Genomic DNA, 21,385 nt, shown 5'->3' with positions numbered 1-21,385 from the left:
AGATATGACTAATTTCAAAGTTGCAGAGTTAATAGGCTCTTTGTAGTCTCATGAGGAGTGTATGCATCATTCTACAGAGAACCTAGTGCAAGCCTTCTAGTCTATTGTTAGAATTGAAGAAAAACCAACAATCCCTTTTCAATCAAATAAATATCAAGGGGAGTCTTCTACATCTAGAGGATGTAGTAGAGGAAGAGGAAGAGGCAATAATAGAGGAAGAGGAAGAAGTTCAATGGATAGAAGGAGAATCCAATGCAAATATTGTGAAAGGAATGGCCATTATGAATCTGAATGTCGAAAGAAGAGATTTTATTTGAACAAGTCAAGAGCCAACTATACTGAAGAGTCATTTGAAGATGGAAACCACTCTACATTCTTCACATGCTATCTGGAAAAAGAACTTCACAAAGCTGTGTGGTTCCTAGATAGCGGATGCTCCAATCATATGACAGGTAAATCTGATCTCTTTGTAAAATTAGATGAATCTGTAAGAAGCAAAGTCAAATTTGGAGATGATAAGGACATTGATGTCATAGGAAAAGGTACCCTTGTAGTAACAACTAAGAAAGGAGAAACTACTTATATTCCTGATACTTTGCATGTGCCCAAATTACAACATAATCTTCTAAGTATTGGGAAGCTTGTAGCTAAGAATTATAAAGTTGTGTTTGACGACAACTACTGCAAAATATTTGATAAATCTGCTAACCACCATCTTGTAGCAAAGGCTTGTATGACAACTATATACACATAAAAATTGGCTATGAGCAATTAAATAAATATTTTATATTTATTTAATAATTATTCGTCTATTAAATAGTTAATTTGAAAAGATTAATTTATTTAATTCATTTTCATATCTTTCTATTAATTATTATTTTATTAATTAATTCATTTATCCTATTCTTCCAATTAATTAAATATCTAATATTTAATTATTCCTCTAACCAAGTTAATTAAATATCTAATATTTAATTATCTCCTCCAATCAATTAAATATCTAATATTTAATGGTTATTCTCCTATCCTATAGTCTTAAATATTAAATAATTCCTAAATTATTTAATCTCTTTTCCAACTCACCCTCCATCTCCACTTCATCTTCCCTTTGCCAACTCATTCAATATGTGGCTAAGGAAATTAATATTTCTTAAATATTAATTTATCATTTATCCTCAACTTCCAAAATTTAATGAAATTGTGTACGTACACATATTTCATAACCATCTTCAATATTCTCTCCAACACCCTCTACATCTTAGGAAGGACTTGAGTCCACTTGTCCTCTCATGCCTAAATTTCCTCCAACCATCCCTAGATTCTCTCAGTCAGCAACCCACTCAAGGTGAGATGAGTGACACTTGTCTTCTCCTTCCCCCTTTCTCTCAACCTTCACCTTTGCTCATAGCCATTCAAATCTGTAGATCTGATCATGACCGTTGATCTGAGCCACATCATCTACTCCTCTCAAGGTCTATAAAATCAGGAGCTTCAGTTGAGAGGAAGTTAGTCTTCAAAAATAGTCTTCAAGCCAATCTTATGCATCTATGAGTGTTTGAAGCAAATAGAAAATAGTAATAGGAAATATCATATAGCATAATCATTTTAGCATAATCATATAGCTTTGTATATCATACTATCAGTTAGCTACAAGTTATCAGTCCATTCTTCATATGCCATCTTGGAAGCCAACAATGCATTGTCTAAGAGCACACCATCTACAACCAGGAACAATGGAGTTGGGACACAATGAGACATAAATCATGAAGGTAAAATAATGTTTTATTTTAATATGCATTTCATGTACTTTCATTGGTGGATTTTGGATTTCCTGTATGCATTTCCATTGTATTTTGTGAAACTAACTTATTGCAAGTAATATTCTAAGGATGAAATTCAAGCTCACACATTTTGGCGCCCACCGTGGGGCTGGACCTCGCATATATGTTTAAAAATCTCGCAAAAATAAAACTAACATATTTTGTAATACAGATTCACGCATGTGTGAATTTTTATAGCGCTTTTGCATCATAGGTTAGCGCTTTTGCATCATATGTTAGTGCATATGTCATGTAGGTTAGTGCTTTTGTCTAAAAATCAGCGCTTTTGCATCATATTTTAGCACATATGTCATGTAGGTTAGTGCTTTTGTCTGAAAATTAGCGCTTTTGCATCATAGGTTAGCGCATATGTTATGTAGGTTAGCGCTTTTGTCTGAAAAACAGTGCTTTTGTATCATAGGTTAGCGCTTTTGTAACGCAGGTTAGTGCTTTTGCATTCTAGGTTAGCGCATTTGACATAAAAGTTTGTAACTGTGATTTGAAATTAGGCTTGTGGAAGCCCACCTAAGGTTTTTCACTAACTTTTTACTATTTTGCAGGTTTCTAACAATTTCTTGTAGATTTGGAGGAGTTAAGTTAGGATTTAGTGATTTCTTTTCTAGCTTTTTCAAAGTTGATTAAAAAGAACTCATATTTCCTTTTGGGTAAAAAGAACTTCATTTTTGAATTTGGTGTTCTAAAAAGTACCTCACTTTTTTTGGGGCTCTAAAAATAATCATATTTGCAAGGTAAAAAGAACAACAAATCAAACATTTACTTTCTTGCAAAAGTTAGGATTCACACCTCAAATTTTGGGCTCTAAAAAGAACAACAATCTTTTATTTTTTTGCAAAGGTAAAAAGAACAATCAATTTTATATTTTGCAAGTTAAAAAGAACAATCAACTTGTCCATTCTTACGAAGCAAGTTAATTTTTGCAACGATTTTCATTTTGTTGACCAGGATTTCTAATTCATAGTTTAGAAAATCATTTGCTATGTGTGGCTAAAATAAACACCATGCTTGTTGGAGCAACATCTCCAAATAGAGGATAGATCACATTACTATGGAAAGTTAAAAAAAGCACTTGTATTCCATGTCTTGAAAGTGGTAGGTATATGCTCTCCCCTTAATTGGGTGATCAAAAAGCCAAACCCACTCTTCTACGCCTTCTTTACTTTCAAGCAATTAATCCTTTAGAGGGCCTGCCTTCCCGAGCTACCTTGAGGGGACTAGTGAGAGGGGAACGACCTAAAATGGAAACAGGCTAATATCGAGTCCTTCCAATCCACTATAAATAAATTGTGTTTGTGACGAAAGTTCAAACAACATGTGCTGATAAGTTCATACCGACACTATGTTTCCCCATAAACCCTATGGAGCGTAACCTCTATAGGCTGGGAACCTTCTGTATTTACAGAGCTGATAGTGCCGCATGTATGGCCACATGACCGGAAGCCTTTACTAAACACTACTTGTACTAGTTGCCAAAAACCTTCTAATTGTTGGCGCAGGAGGTCGGACCTCTGAAGCGGCTCACACACATATTGTTCCTAGTAGAGATATAAAGTTTTCTATGAGGAGAATTCATGGAAACTGGTGCTTGGCTGCCCCGAAGAAGTGAGTGCCGAGGGTGGAGCTAGTGGGGTCAGGCATCTAAATATCTGCTTTGAATAGCGTAGCCTTGGGGGAAACTCCATGTGAGATTCAACAACTATTGTCTCAACCTGCTACAGGGATTTGTACTTGCTTGTGCTTTTTTATTTATTAAAAATTGTGTCTTCTATGTCTATAACATGTTCCAAATGGTAAAAAATTGAAGAAAATTATCATCTACAAAAGATCAAAAATCAACAAATTTCTAAAAAGTGTGATCAAAAGGATAAAACAAAAAGCATTCCAACACTTGAAACACCAACTCAAAATCAAAGTATCAAAACATCAAAATATCAAAATAATTCTTGAAGTAGGTTTTGTCTCTAAACGATCACGTATTTTCAAAATAGCTCAAAAACTAGGTTGCTAATCCTACAGGTTATTCCCAAAATGTTCTATAAACATCAACATTCAACAAGCTATTGATTCAAACATCTTAAGTGCAAAAATCAACATCCTTGTCAAGTCTCTCATCAGGATAATCAAATCCTCTATCACGAAGCTTGATCAATCTATACTAGGTTCCTAATCTTGGATATATCTTTCCTATTTTGAACTTAGGTTACATCAAAACCAAAATTGCACCAACATTGGAATCAATCAAACTTGTAAACTGTCAAATGTTTATATGACTTTTAAGTATCACCTTAAGAAAAGAAAACCCAGTTACAAAGCTACTCAGAAGAGAATAAGATTCTTGTCTATCAATCGCAAGATCTTGCTGAAACATAGGACATTCCTACACCATTTTCGTCACTATTTACGTGGCTGTGGTACAGAATTTGATGGTGAAACTCTACAAAGACATGCTTTTCAAAAAAGAGACGCTTTATCCCAACGAACAAACAATAGTGGTAAGATCAATAAAGCATATCTTCCTAAACCAATAATCATCTATTGACCTTGTTCTTGGGAACTTTTGACAACTTTGAAACAATCACATGCCAGTTTGGACTAGAGCCCAACACAAACAACTTAGAAAACAACAACAAATGGAGGAAGAAGATACTCCTCTAGTCCACACTTTTGGATTTATCGTTGTTGACGAAGAAGCAGTCAATAACACCATTAGAAATCTAGAGCAAGATTACACATTTGATAGGCTAATGGAAAAATTCTTGGCAAAACAAAAAGAGAAATATCTCTTGATGTTGGCAAAATTTGGAGCTAAACTACCACAAGACTTTAACATAGAAAGCTTAAAACAAGACGCGGAAACAAGTAATACCCAAAACACAGATGAGTAGAATAGCGAAGATGTGAACAAAGAAAGCAACAAAGAAACAAGGGAAGAAAGGGATGATAAAAGAAAAGAGCGTAGTGACAAAAAGACTCATGATGAAACAAGGAGAGACTATGTGGATAATCCATTTTCAAACCTTACTCAACAAATACAAACCCTACAACAACAAATACAAGACATGCAAAGTGGGACAAGCTCCAAGAAATATTCATTACAAGATATATGCCCATATCCTTTTGATAAAAATCTGAATATGATACCATTTCCGCAATATTGCGAGATTCCTAAATATGACAAATACGATGGAAAATATGATCCTCAAGATCACATTAGGGAGTTTTGTACTATGAGTATGGAATTTGCTCATGATGAAACTTACCTTATGCGTATTTTTCCTAGGAGTTTAAATGGACAATCAATGGAGTGGTTTTCAAGATTACCATCCAGAATCAAATACTTTGAAGAACTTGTGAATAGGTTTATTTCACAATATTCCTACAATATAAGGAATGAAATAACAATGCTAGATCTTTGCAATGTTAAACAAAAGAATGGTGAATCCTTTATGGTTTTCTTACAACGATGGAAATGCATGTTTAATAGGTATCCCTGAGATGTACCTGATCAAGAAAAATGGACATATTCATTGATAATCTTATTAGCGAAATGAGTTATCGACTAAGAATGCAATGTCCTCCCTTTTTTGCCAAATGATCGAAAATGGTCTAAAAATAGAGAACGCAATGATAAAGAAAGGAGAACTAAAAATTTACAACAACAACAACAACAACAACAACAACAACAACAACAATAACAGCAATGACAAACCCAAGTTCTGGTCAAAGAGTAGGAATGTTAGCAATGAAGGAAATGATGATAACAATACTACGAAACAACAAAAACCAATTTTCAATCTATCAAGTCAAAACCCAAGCAATGACAATCCAGAAAACAATAAAGCTAAGTCCTTTTTCTCCAATCCTCGAAGAAAATTCACAAACATTGGAGAATATTTGGAATCAGCTCTAAAAACTTTGCTTGCCGACAAATTAATTGTTCTACCAGAAGTAAGAAATTATGAACCACCAGTCAAGCCTAATTGGTGGAATGACAATCATTTTTGCAACTATCATCGGAATAAAGGACACCTAACAAATGATTGTCAGAGATTGAAACACCTTATCCAAGATCTAATTGATAATGGAACAATTACAGTGGATAGCCATAAAACAAACGAATCACACTTGGCTTTCAAAACTCCACTCTCAAATTATGACAAAGGTGAATCATCCCAATTAAAAGATGACAAAGGAAAAACCAAAGTGAATTACACTTACACATACGATGATGTGGTGAATGTGATCATTGTTAACGAAAACTCATCTTCGGAACCAATTAATGTTATCACAAGAAGCAAAGCAAAGGTTACCTTCCCAGGTGTAGCAAAAGATCCACCACCCAATCCACAACAATACAATCTAGTAGAGCAATTACAATGAATACCAACTCAAATATCAATTCTGGAACTTCTCAAAATTTCACCTATGCATAAGGAAATTTTGGAGAAAGCTTTAGTGGAAACAACAGTTTCAAAGGATTTGGATGTAGATCAATTCCAAAATATGGTAGGACACCTTATAGCTCCTCATTGCTTATCATTCTCTGAGAATGATGATACATCCTTACAACATCCTCATAATGCTCCCTTACATGTTGAAGTCTCCATAAACAAAACTCGTGTCAAATGTGTGCTCATAGATGGAGGAGCTGGCTTAAACATTTGTGCATTAAGTTTGATAAAAGCTTTGGGATATTCAAAAAATGCAGTAGACCCGAAAAAGAAAATAACTATCAAAGCTTATGATAAAGCAGAACGTTCTTCTAAAGGAACTGTGGTGCTACCAATAAGGATAGGACCTATGGAAAAGGATACATTGTGTCAAGTTTAAGATTTAAACATCTCCTACAACATTCTTCTAGGGAGACCATGGATTCACAAGATGCAAGCAGTTCCTTCTACCTATCATCAATGTGTAAAATTTCCTCATGAAGGAAAAGAGATCACTGTAATTGCAGACTCCAGTCAATATTGCAATAATTTGAAACCCACACAAGATACAAGAGTTCCACATAACAGAGAATCAGTATATCCTACCAAAGAAGTTCAAGCAAAGTTATGGGAAACTTTTAAAGAAAAGCTCAAGTTAAATGATGAAGGAATGGGAAAGTATTCTTTGAATAATTTTCCGCTCTCCCCTAAGTCATATGGAAAACCTACAGATATTTAGTCACAGACATCAAGAAAATCAAAACATATGTTTAAAGGAACCTTTGTTAGTGTTGGAACCTTTGAAAAGGAAAATGAAGACAAAGATATTCTTGGTTGGTTATACAAAGATGAAGATAAAACTATAGCAACAACAACAGAAGTTAATATTCCCATAAAACAATATGGCAAAGGATATGAAATCATGCAAAAGATGGGATATGAAGGAAAAGGACCAATTGGTAAGCAACATCAGGGGATTTCAGAACTTATTTGTCCACACTCACAATCCACAGAAGATAAATCTAGGCTGGGATATCTAAAATCAAATCAAAAGCAATATAATCATCAGTAGCAAAAATGGAAAAAGAAATCAGTTTCTAAAGAAGAAAATTGGCAAGAAAAGCTACATCAAGTGGCCAAAACAGTAGCCAATAAGCAAAAGAAGCAAGAAGATCATGAAAAGAAAGAAAGAGACTACCATCAAAGATGAAGAAAAATCTTGTCAACAAGTCCTAAAAATACAAACAAAGGCAAAATCTGAACAGGGTATTCCCGAAGCAGTAAAAATAGAGATGACAGAAATCAAAGAACTCTTTGCACCATATGACATTCTAGTATGGTATAGTGGAGTAATTTTAGACCTGGATTCAGAAACAAATTCCAATGAATATGAATGGGGTCCAGATGCCTTATCCACTACATCAAGTAAAGAACACAATGAAGATCAAGCAGCTATCACAGAAGAAGACCTGTCTATTGCAGAACAAAGGATGAGGTTAGAAAAAAGATAAGAAAAACTGAGAATCCAAAGAAAAGAGGCGTATGCAAAAAGGAAAGGAAATGACAAAGACAAAGAAGCAATGCCACAAGAAGCGCAAACAAAGATCAGATATGCAAGAACCATAGAAGAACTAAGAGATAGTCAAGTTGGACTAACTATTAGTCCCAAAGAAGTTGAGTTTGAAAGGAGACAAAATTGATTAAAAGAATCTACTTTATCATGTACACAAATATGTCAACTTCTAATAATGAGGGCAATCAAGAAGGAATTTGCAGTATCAAAGATGTACGTGTGGATATAATCCATTCATTTAAGGGACAAACGTCAGTTGAAGAACCACTTGAGTGTGAACTACAAAATGCTAGTATTAATCTTGTTAAGACTAATTCAGAAACGCTTGAGAAAGACAATCCTCAAAAACATCTAATCTATGATAATACCTATTCTATGCTAAATTATGATCATTATGTCATGAACATTGAAACATCTAATGATGACAGTGATTATGATTTACCCCTCCTTCATCCTGAACTAATTGATTGGGATAATTTAGACAACCCCGAACTAAATGTCTTTTCCAATGATCATGAATTAGCTGTGTACCTTAACGCTATTAAACCCATCCCACCTAAGATATCTTCCACTACAGAATCAAGTAATGTTTTTCATAGCCAGGAGAATGCCAAACTTTTCAGTCGCAAAAGTGAAATAAAACAAGGAAAGAGACCTATTGTTGAAAACCATTTCATGGCAACATTAGATCAATCAAAAGAGAAAATAAAGAGAGTATCTGATGATGAAAACCTCCTTGAGGCATTAGAAGATGGAAAGTTTGACATTTTTCCTACATATTTTCAAGAAAGATCTGCTATCCTGATAGAACCAACAGAAGTAGTAAACATTGATACATCGAAGGATCCTAAAATTCTTCATTTTTCTGCCTCATTATCAGAAAAAGAAAGGAAAGAGTGCATGTATTTCTTTAAGCAAAGACAAATAAATTTTGCTTGGTCTTATGCAGAGATGCCAGGGCTTAACCCAGATCTTATCATGCATCATCTTAATGTGGATTTAAAAGAAAAACCTATTAAACAAAAGCTAAGAAAGATGCACCCACATATTGCTCTCCTTGTAAAAACTGAGCTTAAGAAACTATTGGAAGTGGGTTTCATAAGACCAGTGGCTTATCTAGAATGGGTCTCAAGTATTGTACCAGTATCAAAACTAGATAAGAGCATAAGAATATGCATAGATTTCAGAGATCTGAATAAAGCATGTCCAAAAGATGATTTCCCGCTACCAAACATTGATATCATAGTAGACTTGTCAGCAGGGCATGAGATGTTTTCATTAATGGATGGCTTCTCAGGATATAATAAAATAAGAATCGCACCTGAAGATCAAGTGAAGATAGCTTTCACCTGTGCATGGGGAACATACTACTGGAATGTTATGCCATTTGGGCTTAAGAATGCAGGAGCGACATATCAAAGAACTATGATGACAATTTTTCATGACATGATGCATACATTCATGGAAGATTATGTTGATGACATACTCGCAAAATCTCAAACAAGAAAAGAACATTTGAACATTCTAAGCAAAATTTTTGACAGGCTGGAAAGATATCAATTGAGATTAAATCCAAAGAAATGTGCATTCAGGGTAACCTCTGGAAAGCTCCTGGGGTACATTATATCAGCCCGTGGCATCGAAGTAGATCCTGGAAAAGTTAAAGCTATCATGGAGATGGAGTCACCCAAGAACATAAGTCAATTACGATCTTTACAAGGAAGGTTGCAATCGATCAGGAGATTTGTTTCTCAATTGGTTGATAGATGTCTTCCATTTACCCATCTTTTACATAAAAATGTTCCATTCAAGTGGGATACAAAATGTGAAGAAGCTTTCTTGCAAATAAAAGAATATCTTATGAGTCCTCTAGTACTAATATCACCAACCAAAGGGAAACCATTGTTACTCTATGTCTCAGCAACAAGTGTGTCATTAGGCACACTCGTAGCTCAACATGATGATGAAGGAAAAGAAAGAGCAGTTTATTATATCAGCAAAACACTTGTTGGATCGAATTAAATTATTCCTCAATTGAAAAGATATGTCTAGTAGTTGTATTTGCAACTCAGAAGCTACGACATTATATGTTGATTCATTCTGTAAAACTAATAGCAAAGATAGATCCTCTCAAATATCTGTTGAGCAAGTCAACATTAACGGGGAGACTAGCCAAATGGGTTATGATACTGAGTGAATTTGACATAGAATATGTTGACCGAAAAGCCATCAAGGGACAAGTCATTGCTGATCAATTAGCTGATGCACCTTTACAAAATAACATGCCTTTGCACATTGAATTTCCTGATGTAGATATCTTGACAGTAAGTATAAAATTTTGGAAATTATACTTTGATGGTTCTTATACTCAATATGGATCAGGTGCAGGAATCTTTTTTATCACACCTCAAGGACATACAATTTCGAAATCATATAGACTACGATTTCCATGCACCAATAATACTGCAGAGTATGAAGCATTGGTTATAGGGCTCAAAATGGCCATTGAATGGAATGTTAAAGAAATACATGTCTATGGTGATTCACAACTTCTCATAAATCAAATAAATGATGAATATCAGACAAAGGATGATAAGCTTATGCCATACAAATAGCTAGTGGAGGAATTTAAAGGGCACTTTAAAGAAATCACATTCACCCAGATCCCCAGAAATGAGAATAAAGCAGTAGATGCAATGGCTACAGTAGCATCTCTCTTGCAAAATAAAGAGAATCAACAATGTTATGAATTTCTCATAGAAGATATCTTAACCCCTACCATCCAATCCCAGCATACCTATCGAATTTGCCATATATTAGGAACCAGTCAATACTTATATGGTCAAACCTACCAATATTTGAAAGATCGTATCCTTCCTCTTGAATTATCTCGTAATCAATGAAGAAACTTTATCTGTCGGTCCTCTCGCTATACTATTATTGCTGATATCCTATATAGGTGTGGTCTAGATGGTACATTGTTGAGATGTCTTGAAAAAGATGAATCTGAGAGAGTTCTTAATGGCATTAATGCGGGTATTTGTGGTACACACTCAAGTGGTTTAACATTGGCTAAGAAACTTATTCGTATGGGTTACTTCTGGCCTACTATGGAAAGGGATTCATTCACCTATGCTAGAAAATGTAAAGAATGTCAAATTCATGGAAATCTAATTCATGCACCAGCACAAGAGTTATATCCTATGACGGGATCATGGCCATTTTCACAGTGGGGCCTAGATTTGGTAGGAAAGATCAATCCCTCATCTTCTAATGGACATGAGTTTATTTTGGTTGCTACTGAATATTTTACTAAGTGGATTGAAGCAGTTCCTTTAACCACAGTGACAGGAAAACAAATATCATCATTCATCTTGAATTACATAATCTGTCGCTATGGCATTCCTATGACCATTATCATTGATAATGGAAGACCATTTAAAAATCAAGATGTAAAAGAGCTATGTGAAAAGTTTCATATCCAACATAGGTTCTCTACTCCATATTATCCACAAGGTAATGGTCAAGCTGAGGCATCAAACAAAACTATTTTAAAAATCTTAAAGAAAACAGTTAATGAAGTTGGAAAAGACTGGCACATTCAGTTAAATCCTTCTCTTTGGGCATAACGAACTAGTGTTCGCACTCCAACAGGGGCAACTCCATATTTTTTGGTCTATGGATCAGAAGCTATATTACCTATAGAAGTAGAGATACCTTCTCTACGAGTATCCTTGCATGGTCTTATACCAGAAGAAGAACAAAGAGTCTCTTGACTCCAGGAACTAGAACTGATTCAGGAACGTCGCCAAAATGCAACAGATCATTTAAGAGTATATCAACAAAGAATGGCAAGAAGCTATAACCACAAAGTCAAGCCGCACATTTTCCAGATTGGAGACATAGTTCTAAGGGAAAATCCAAGAAATTAGCAAGATCGGGAAAAGAAGGGCAAATTTGAACCAAATTGGACCTTTTGTCATAGTAGCAACATATGGATCAGGAACATACAAATTATCTACTCTAGAAGGTGATTGGTTTGATGAAACTATCAATTCTATCCATCTCAAGAAATTCTATGCTTGAGATATAAAGTCCTGAAAAAAATCAATAAAAAGCATATAAAGTCCTAAAAAAATCAATACAAAGCATATAAAATCAAACAAAAATGCAATAAATTTAGATGGTGAAAACCTAGTCAACTGGCGCTATCTACAAAGTGAGTTCCTCCATCTATGAGATCACTTTATGCACCTATCCGCTGCAACATATCGCATCTATTGCTTCCATATATCCTAGCTTATCCATTTCTCTAAACTATTTAGCAAGAAATATGTAGTTTACCAACAGTTATCAATCTTTGACATACTTGTCGTAGTCACTGTCTTAGATTTTATCAGTATCTATCAATCTGCATTTATATTCCACCATGGTTTGGATCTTGATCAATTCATACATCCATAATAAATTTTTGTTTCCGCTGGGGGCAAAATCCTAATTCCTTTTGCTAAGGTGATCTTTTGAATATTTGAAAATCTAAAACATTTGAAAAAACTTAGAAAAAAACAAAAAGACCTAGGATTTTGAAACAGATAACGAGCAACAAAGCAACGAAAATCAAGGCATTTCATCAACAACTAAATCATGAAACTCAGAAACTGAAGAATCAATCAGTAAGCTATACAAGATTATCAAAGATCATTCATCAAGATGATTATATCAGTTAATGACCATTACAACATGTGAATGACATACAAGATTCAATGTTTTTATCTTGATTTTATTGCTAATCATGTACTCTATGCAACTCAAGGATGTCCATGACTAGAGAAGCTATGATGGGGCATGATTATTTTCTTTGATTGTTGTCTATGGTTTATCTCTTACTATGGTATGAACTTGTCTCAAGATATGATCGGCAAAAGGTCAAGGAGGACGTTCCAAGTCATGCAGGAAAAGAGATAATCCTTGTCTGTTCTGCAAGCAATACTCGGGTCAACTTGACTCATTATATCAAGTTGCTTTTATTTACTTGCTATATCAAAATCCATGTAAGCAATACTCAGGTCATCTTGAATCATTATGTCAAGTTGCTTGTATTTTCTTACAACATTTAAAAGCTCAATGATGAAATCAAGCACTCTTACAAGATCACATACGAAGAATGGCAGTACAATTTCTAGTTAGAGGCTTTTAGATTATAAGCATTCATTTATCAGTTAAATTATAAAGTTGCATTATAAGCATATCATTTCATTAACGAATCAATGGTCATAAATAAAGATTGAGTATACTTGGACAAACAAAAACAATTTGCATTTAATCAATATAGGTGCATTCATTTTTAATCATTATCCATTTCATTTAGTTGCATTTTATCATTGCATTGGTTTGCATTCAATTAAGTGCATTTCATTCATCATATCATCATTATTATCTACATTATCATTTCATAAAGATCATTTAGTTGCATCTTTTTCACTTCGATTCATAATCATTATAAGCATAACATATACATCACAAAACCAATCAATCATTCATGTTCAAAGCCGTATAAATCATCAAATAGAGTATATCATCATTATTACATTTATCATTTAGTTGCATGCATAAAATTTCAAAAGAAACATTTCATATAGATCATTCGTATGTACATCATCGTAAGCATTAATCAATCATTCATTTGCATTTTCATATAGATCATTTGCATTTGTATCATTTAAGTTAAGTAATCATTTTCATTTGCATCCAGAATATGTAAAATCATAAAAATCAAAAACATTTATCATTTGCATCATGTAAGTCATTATCATCATATCATTATCCATCTGCTCATTTCATCCATAAAATCAAAGCATATAAGCATATAGATCATCATATAAAGTAACATGCATAATAAACATCATCATCATATAGAATCCATGTCTGCATATAGATCATGATAAAATAATATAAGTCAAAGTATACAATGTTATCAAATAAACAATACAAATGCCTCATCAAATACAAATCAAGTCACGGCTGTCCTGTACCACTACCACCTGACTTTGTTCATCTCTGTGGCTATGGGCGAGAAGATCCTCCAGATACCTATCTCCCATGCTCACCACTCCTCTGAGGAGGTCCCATGACCCCACCACTGCTAGTATCTATCAACACGGTAGTTTGCTAACTACCTACTCTCTAGCTCTCTGCAACTACCTCCTCATATTGTCATCGCCAGTGGGAAGTATCCTTCCCGACCCAAACCAATGCTCTAATAGCATCAGCTGAGAGAGTACCTGATCCAACCTGTTGAATATGACCAATAAGGCCCTGAGTATCCTGCTGTCTTCTAATAGTTGTGTCTCTCTCAGTCATAAGAGTCTGTATCTGTGCTTGAAGCTGATCAATCTATGCTCTCAGACTGTCAATAGTATCATGCCCTAGCACATCATGCTTTGGTATAACTACATCTGGCATATCCTGCACTGGTGTAACCTTCTCTGGTACATCCTGCTGTGGTGCATGAATCTCAATCCCCTCACCACCAACCTATCCAACTACTGGAATCTTAGTCCGAGTAACTCTCCAAACCTGTCGTCTAATCAGGGGAACATGATCCTCAGGATCCTCATCATCACCACCATGAGCTGCAATAACTCTAGGATCTGGCTAAATCTATCCAAAATCAATACCTCTCCCACAACCCCCATCTAAAATAGTCACCCTCCCTCCTCTCAATGGCAATGTTCTAGGTGATCTCATCCCTACCCTGCCAGTATCTCCCCCAATCTGTCTACCATCTCTCCCACCCATAGGACGAGGCCTCGCAATCCTACCAGCCAGTCCAAATGGTCCTCCGTGGACTCTCAATCGACGTCCTCTCCGTCTAGGTCCACCACCACCACCTCCATCCCCACCATCATCTCCACCTCTCCCAGCCTCATGAGCAGCTCTAAGCTCTCGTCTACGTCTCCAACTCCTGATAACAGGATCATATGAATCATCATCATCTCATGAGCTAGGAGGAGGATCTACTAGATCCGTAATCCGAGGAAATGGATGCGCTAATAAATACTGAGCATACTCTGCTGTAACCCCAGGATCAAGAATGTGCAATCTTATATCATATGCCACTCTCGGAGTAGCAACAAACTCTGCACGAACAATCTCAAATGATAAAGATGGTCCCTAATTTTGCCTATCTCTATATCATCGTGCATATATCGTCACACCAGTAGGCATACGCTGAATGATACCAAACTGTCTCAAAATCTGACCAATCAATTGTCGCTCAACAATGAAGGGTGTACGACCAATGAGATATCTACTCTGCATGATAAATGGCAATGTCTGTGCATCATCCATCCATGGCTCAAAATCAACATATGGTCTCCAAGTGATGCTATCCAAAGAATCAAGAACCCAACGCCAATACTCCATCTTACCTAGCTTGGGCTGAGTAACAACACCTACATAAAAATAAACATATGGATGCCTCTCTCCATGAACTCTGTGATGGATAAGCTGTGTAATAGCAATATGCTCCCAACACCAGATCTATAATAAAGTGCATCCTGTCGATAAACTAGCACTCTCATCATACACAACCTAGTGAAGATCATGATATAAATGTGCCAACATGCAAACACCCCAAGCATATCGCGTACGATGTTGCATCATGCTCAGAAGAACCTCACCCCATCCAACAGAAAAACCTCGCGATCGCCTATCAAGACATATGAATCCTCCAATCAAACCAGCCAGAATAACAAGAAGAGTCTCGTAGTACATCACCATATCTACCCATCTGATCTCTCCTCTACCAATGCTCTCATCAGCAAACACGACTCTGCAAGCCTCGGTCCCAACTCGATCCTGATAATCATACTGCACTAGCTCACCAGTCATCGGGATGTGCAGAATCCTATAGACATCCTCAAGAGTAACACTAATCTCACCCATCGGCAGGTGGAAAGTGTTATGCTTGCTGTGCCATCTCTCAGCTAAGACAGTCAACAATCCTCTATTATGTGTAATCTCAGGCATAAATAATAAATGGTGTAAACCATAGGCATCTATATGTCTAATCTCAGCCTGGGACAACTCTGGAACTAAATGACGTATGGCCGATAATTTCTCCCGACATTGGAGAACATCAAGTTTCTCCTATTTTTTCAAGAGAAATCAATCAATCAAATCAAACTGAATCAATCGACAAATCAAATCAATCAATCAAATCAAATTGAAGCAACTTAAGCTATCAAATCATTTTAAACCTATCAATCAAGGTTTACTATCAATCACCGAGTTTAATCAAAAACTCTGCTAAACTCTTGCATCAGAAACTAAATCAGTTTCTTAGAAGCTACTTAATCATCAAATCTATCAATCAAGCTAATCAAAGCTACTTAATCATCAAATCTATCAATCAAGCTAATCAGAGCTACTTAATCATCAAATCTATCAATCAAGCTAATCAGAGCTACTTAATTATCAAATCTATCAATCAAGCTAATCAAAAGCTACTCAATTATCACATCTATCAAATCACGCTAATCAAAGCTACTCAATCTAGTAATCAAAGCTATCTATCGATCTATCAATCATGCAATCACTCAATCACGACTCTATTTTATCATACATGCATATCAAACATGTTAAAACTAATCATTCAAGTGATTTTTAGCTTTTGTACCTATCAACAATCTCAAAATTAAACAAAAGCGCTATCTTTTTGAGCATATGTACTAATCAATGATGCATATGTGCTACTTTAAGCAAAAGCGCTAATCAATGAAGCATATGCGCTAATTGACTATGCATATGCACTGCTTTGTGCATTTGCGCTATCCTATTGAACATAAGCACTAACAAATGACACATATGCGCTACTTTAAGCAAAAGCGCTAACATTCTATGCAAATTCGCTAGCAAATAGAGCATATGTGCTAAACAATTCATTTGTGCTAAACAAAATTGCATACGCGCTAAACTAAATTGCAAATGCACTGATCTAAAGTTGAAAAAATTAAAAATTAAAAAATTAAAAAAAAAAAAGTGCCTAAAACATAAAATTTTGAACGAAAACTTGAAAACAAAGCTCGGGATAGGAAACATACCGGATAACCATACTCGACCGGTCACTGATATCGTCGCACACGCTCAAATCGATGGTTCTCCACGAGAATCACCATTTCACCACCTCAGCATGAAATATTCTCTCCAAAAGCTGATGAGGATAACAATGAAGTTAAAATTAGCCTTGGTTAATTTTATATTTACTATTTGCAGAGTCATTAATTTTCAATGGGGCAATTTAATTTGTTTTTTACAAATGAATTTAATTGACTAAATTTTTTATCACATTATCATGAGATTAATCATTCAAACTAAAATTTTTGACAATTTCATGATCAATCTCTTGAGGGGGCACATAATCTGGATTTTCAATTTCTATCAGGCGCACTATCGAGACTTGATTTAATCTTTGAAACAATGTTGTCTTCACATTATTTCAAAGAGGGGCAAAATGTATACACATAAAAATTGGCTATGAGCAATTAAATAAATATTTTATATTTATTTAATAATTATTCGTCTATTAAATAGTTAATTTGAAAAGATTAATTTATTTAATTCATTTTTCATATCTTTCTATTAATTAATATTTTATTAATTAATTCATTTATCCTATTCTTCCAATTAATTAAATATCTAATATTTAATTATTCCTCTAACCAAGTTAATTAAATATCTAATATTTAATTATCTCCTCCAATCAATTAAATATCCAATATTTAATAGTTATTCTCCTATCTTGTAGTCTTAAATATTAAATAATTCCTAAATTATTTAATCTCTTTTCCAACTCACCCTTCATCTCCACTTCATCTTCCCTTTGCCAACTCATTCAACATGTGGCTAAGGAAATTAATATTTTGTAAATATTAATTTATCATTTATCCTCAACTTCCAAAATTTAATGAAATTGTGTACATACACATATTTCATAACCATCTTCTATATTCTCTCCAACACCCTCTACATCTTAGGAAGGACTTGAGTCCACTTGTCCTCTCATGCCTAAATTTCCTCCAACCATCCCTAGATTCTCTCAGTCAGCAACCCACTCAAGGTGAGATGAGTGACACTTGTCTTCTCCTTCCCCCTTTCTCTCAACCTTCACCTTTGCTCATAGCCATTCAAATCTGTAGATCTGATCATGACCGTTGATCTGAGCCACATCATCTACTCCTCTTAAGGTCTATAAAATTAGGAGATTCAGTTGAGAGGAAGTTAGTCTTCAAAAATAGTCTTCAAGCCAATCTTATGCATCTGTGAGTTTTTGAAGCAAAGAGCAAATAGTAATAGCAAATATCATATAGCATAATCATTTTAGCATAATCATGTAGCTTTGCATATCATACTATCAGTTAGCTACAAGTTATCAACCCATTCTTCATATGCCATCTTGGAAGCCAACAGTGCATTGTCTAAGAGCACACCATCTGCAACCAGGAACAGTGGAGTTAGGACACAATGAGACATAAATCATGAAGGTAAAATAATGTTTTATTTTAATATGCATTTCATGTAGTTTCATTTGTGGATTTTGGATTTCCTATATGTATTTCCATTGTATTTTGTGAAACTAACTTATTACAAGTAATATTCTAAGGATGAAATTCAAGCTCACATAACAACAAATAATTTATTTCCTCTCACATTGGTATCTGCTAAGATGCATGCTCTCAAGGCAACCACAGATGATTCATGGGTATGGCACCAACAGTATGGCCATTTGAATTTTCAAGGGTTAAGTTTGCTTCACAAGAAGAGTATGGCTCACATTGGTGTTTGCTAAGATGCATGCTCTCAAGGAAACCATAGATGATTCATAGTTATGGCACCAACAGTATGGCCATTTTAATTTTCAATGGTTAAGTTTTCTTCACAAGAAGAGTATGGCGAGAGGACTTCGAGCAATTCAGGCAAGAGAAGAAGTTTGTTTAGGGTGTGCACTTGGCAAGTAGCATTGAGAAATATTTCCGGTGAACAAATCATGGAGGGCAAAATCTCTTCCACAGCATGTGCATGCAGACATTTGTGGTGATATGAAAGAGGAATCCTTGGGTAAGAATATTTATTTCTTGACATTTATTGATGATTTCTCACGCCACACATGGGTTTATTTTCTTAAGCAGAAATATGAGGCTTTTGAATGATTTAAGAACTTTAAAGCTATGGTTGAAAATCAAAGCAGGTTCTCTCTGAAAGTACTCAGAACAAATAGAGGGGGAGAATTCACTTCCAAGTAGTTTTCTGATTTATGTAATACTCATGGTATCAAGAGACAACTTACGACAACTTATACCCCCCCAACATAATGGTATTGCAAAAAGAAAGAACCATACCATTATGGAGATGACACGAAGCATGTTGCAATAAAAAAATCTTCCTAATTGCTATTGGGGAATTGCAGTAGCTACCACAGTTTATATTTTGAATCGAAGCCCCACAAAGTTGCTTCAGAATATCACTCCAAAGGAAGTCTGGAGTGGACACAAACCCTTAGTAGCTCAATTTCATGTATTTGGTTGTCCTGCATATGTTCATATTCCTATTCAGAAATGAAAAAAGTTGGATGCCAAATCCCAACTTTGTAACTTTTTGGTCTATTCAGATTCCCCAAAAGGATATAAGTTCTATAATCCTAACACAAAGAAATGGATCATTGGTCAGGATGTGGTTTTGATGAAGGAAGAGTATGGCAATGAAAAAATGTTGTTCAACAAACTACACCTCTAATCATGGTTATTGAAGATGCTCAAGTTCCTCCTCTCCCCACAAGTTCAAGTGGAAGTTTAGGCCCTAGTTCACCAAGCTCACCCAGCTCACTAAGTTCACCAAGTTCACCAAGTTCTTCAAGTACCTCTTCAGATGATAGTTCTAGTCCTCAATCAAGTCCCAAATCTTCATGAAAGGTGTGAAATTTACATGAAATTTATCAAAAGAGTTCTAATGTGAATCCAATTGTCAACTTTTCTTTATTTGGTTCCATTCAAGTTGAGCCTTCTATGTATGAATAAGTTGTGAAAGAACAAGTATGGATTGATGCTATGAATGAAAATATGCTTATTATTGATAAGAAGAATACATGGGAATTAGTACAACTTCCTAAGGATAAACCGGTGATTGGTGTCAAATGGATCTACAAGGTAAAATATCATATTGATGGTTCTGTGAAAAGACAAAAAAGCACGATTAGTTGCCAAGGGATTTTCACAAACTCCTAGAGTAGATTATTCAGAGACTTTCGCTCCAGTTACAAGATTTGATACAGTGAAGATTATATTGGCTATTGCTGCACAACACAAGTGGTCAGTCTATCAGATGGATGTAACATCAGCTTTTTTGAATGATTATATTGATGAGGAACTCTATGTGGAACAACCTATTGGTTATGAAATCTCAGGAAAATAACATTTGGTTAACAAGTTGAAAAAGGCTCTCTATGGGTTGAAGCAAGCACCTCGTGCTTGGTATGCAAGGATTGATAGTTATTTCTTGAAGAAAGGATTCATCAAAAGTCCAACAGAAACAACCCTCTATATCCAGCATCTTGGTAGTGATATTATGATTGTTTGCCTTTATGTTGATGATCTGATCTATACAAGTAATAGCTCTTCCCTCATGGAGAAATTTCAAACAGATATGAAACAAGAATTTGAGATGTCAGATCTGGGACTCATGCATTATTTTCTTGGAGTAGAGGTGCAACAACAATCTGAAGATATATCCATTTCTCAAACCAAGTATGTGGTTGATTTATTGAAGCAGTTTAGAATGATGCCATGCACTACAGTTGCAACTCTTGTAGCACTTGGTGAAAAATTAACCAAGGCAGATGCAAGTTCCAACGTGGATACTACTAAATACAAAAGTTTGGTTGGGAGCCTCATGTACCTCACTACAACGAGACCTGACATTATCTATGTTGTGAGTCTCATCTCTCGATTCATGCGCGATTTACATGAATCTCATTGGCGAGCTGTAAAAAGAATTTTGAGGTATGTAAGTGGCACACACAATTTTGGCATTCATTATTCTCCCACTGACAAGTTTGAGCTAGTTGGCTACACAAATTTTGATTGGGCTGGTTTAGTGGATGATAAAAAATCAACCTTTGGTTGGGTTTTCTCACTTGGTTCTGGAGCCGTTTCATGGAGTAGTAAAAAACAGGCAACCATGGCTCTCTCTTCCATAGAAACCGAGTATATTGCAGCAGCTGCAGCTAGTTGTCAAGATATCTGTATTCAATGAATTCTAGAAGATTTACAATTGGTTCAAGAACATCCAACAACTCTTTACTATGATAATGATAGTACCATTGCAATGACAAAAAATACAGTCTTTCATGCTCAATCGAAGGAAATTGAGATCATACATCATTTCATACGTGATTTGGTTCAAGATGAGATCGTGGAATTACAGTTTTACCCTACATCTAAGAAAGTTGCTGATATTTTTACCAGAGCACTGCCTACAACCAGTTCTGT

General features: G+C 35.2%; 1 protein-coding gene across 1 annotated transcript; it reads left to right on the top strand.

The window, feature by feature from the left end:
• Window positions 1-20,540: 20,540 nt before the first annotated feature.
• LOC131858750 (secreted RxLR effector protein 161-like) lies at window positions 20,541-21,149 on the top strand. Its single transcript, XM_059212197.1, has one exon. It carries the CDS (start codon window positions 20,541-20,543, stop codon window positions 21,147-21,149), a length of 609 nt encoding a protein of 202 aa, XP_059068180.1.
• The last annotated feature ends 236 nt before the right edge of the window (window positions 21,150-21,385 follow it).

Source organism: Cryptomeria japonica, chromosome 10 (assembly GCF_030272615.1).
Source record: "Cryptomeria japonica chromosome 10, Sugi_1.0, whole genome shotgun sequence".
Taxonomy (NCBI): domain Eukaryota; kingdom Viridiplantae; phylum Streptophyta; class Pinopsida; order Cupressales; family Cupressaceae; genus Cryptomeria; species Cryptomeria japonica.
This window is presented reverse-complemented; position numbering and strand designations above follow the sequence as displayed.

What these genes read in the sequence shown, in the direction of transcription:
- LOC131858750 (XM_059212197.1), top strand. Translation starts at nt 20,541, where the DNA reads ATGAAACAAGAATTTGAGATGTCAGATCTGGGACTCATGCATTATTTT.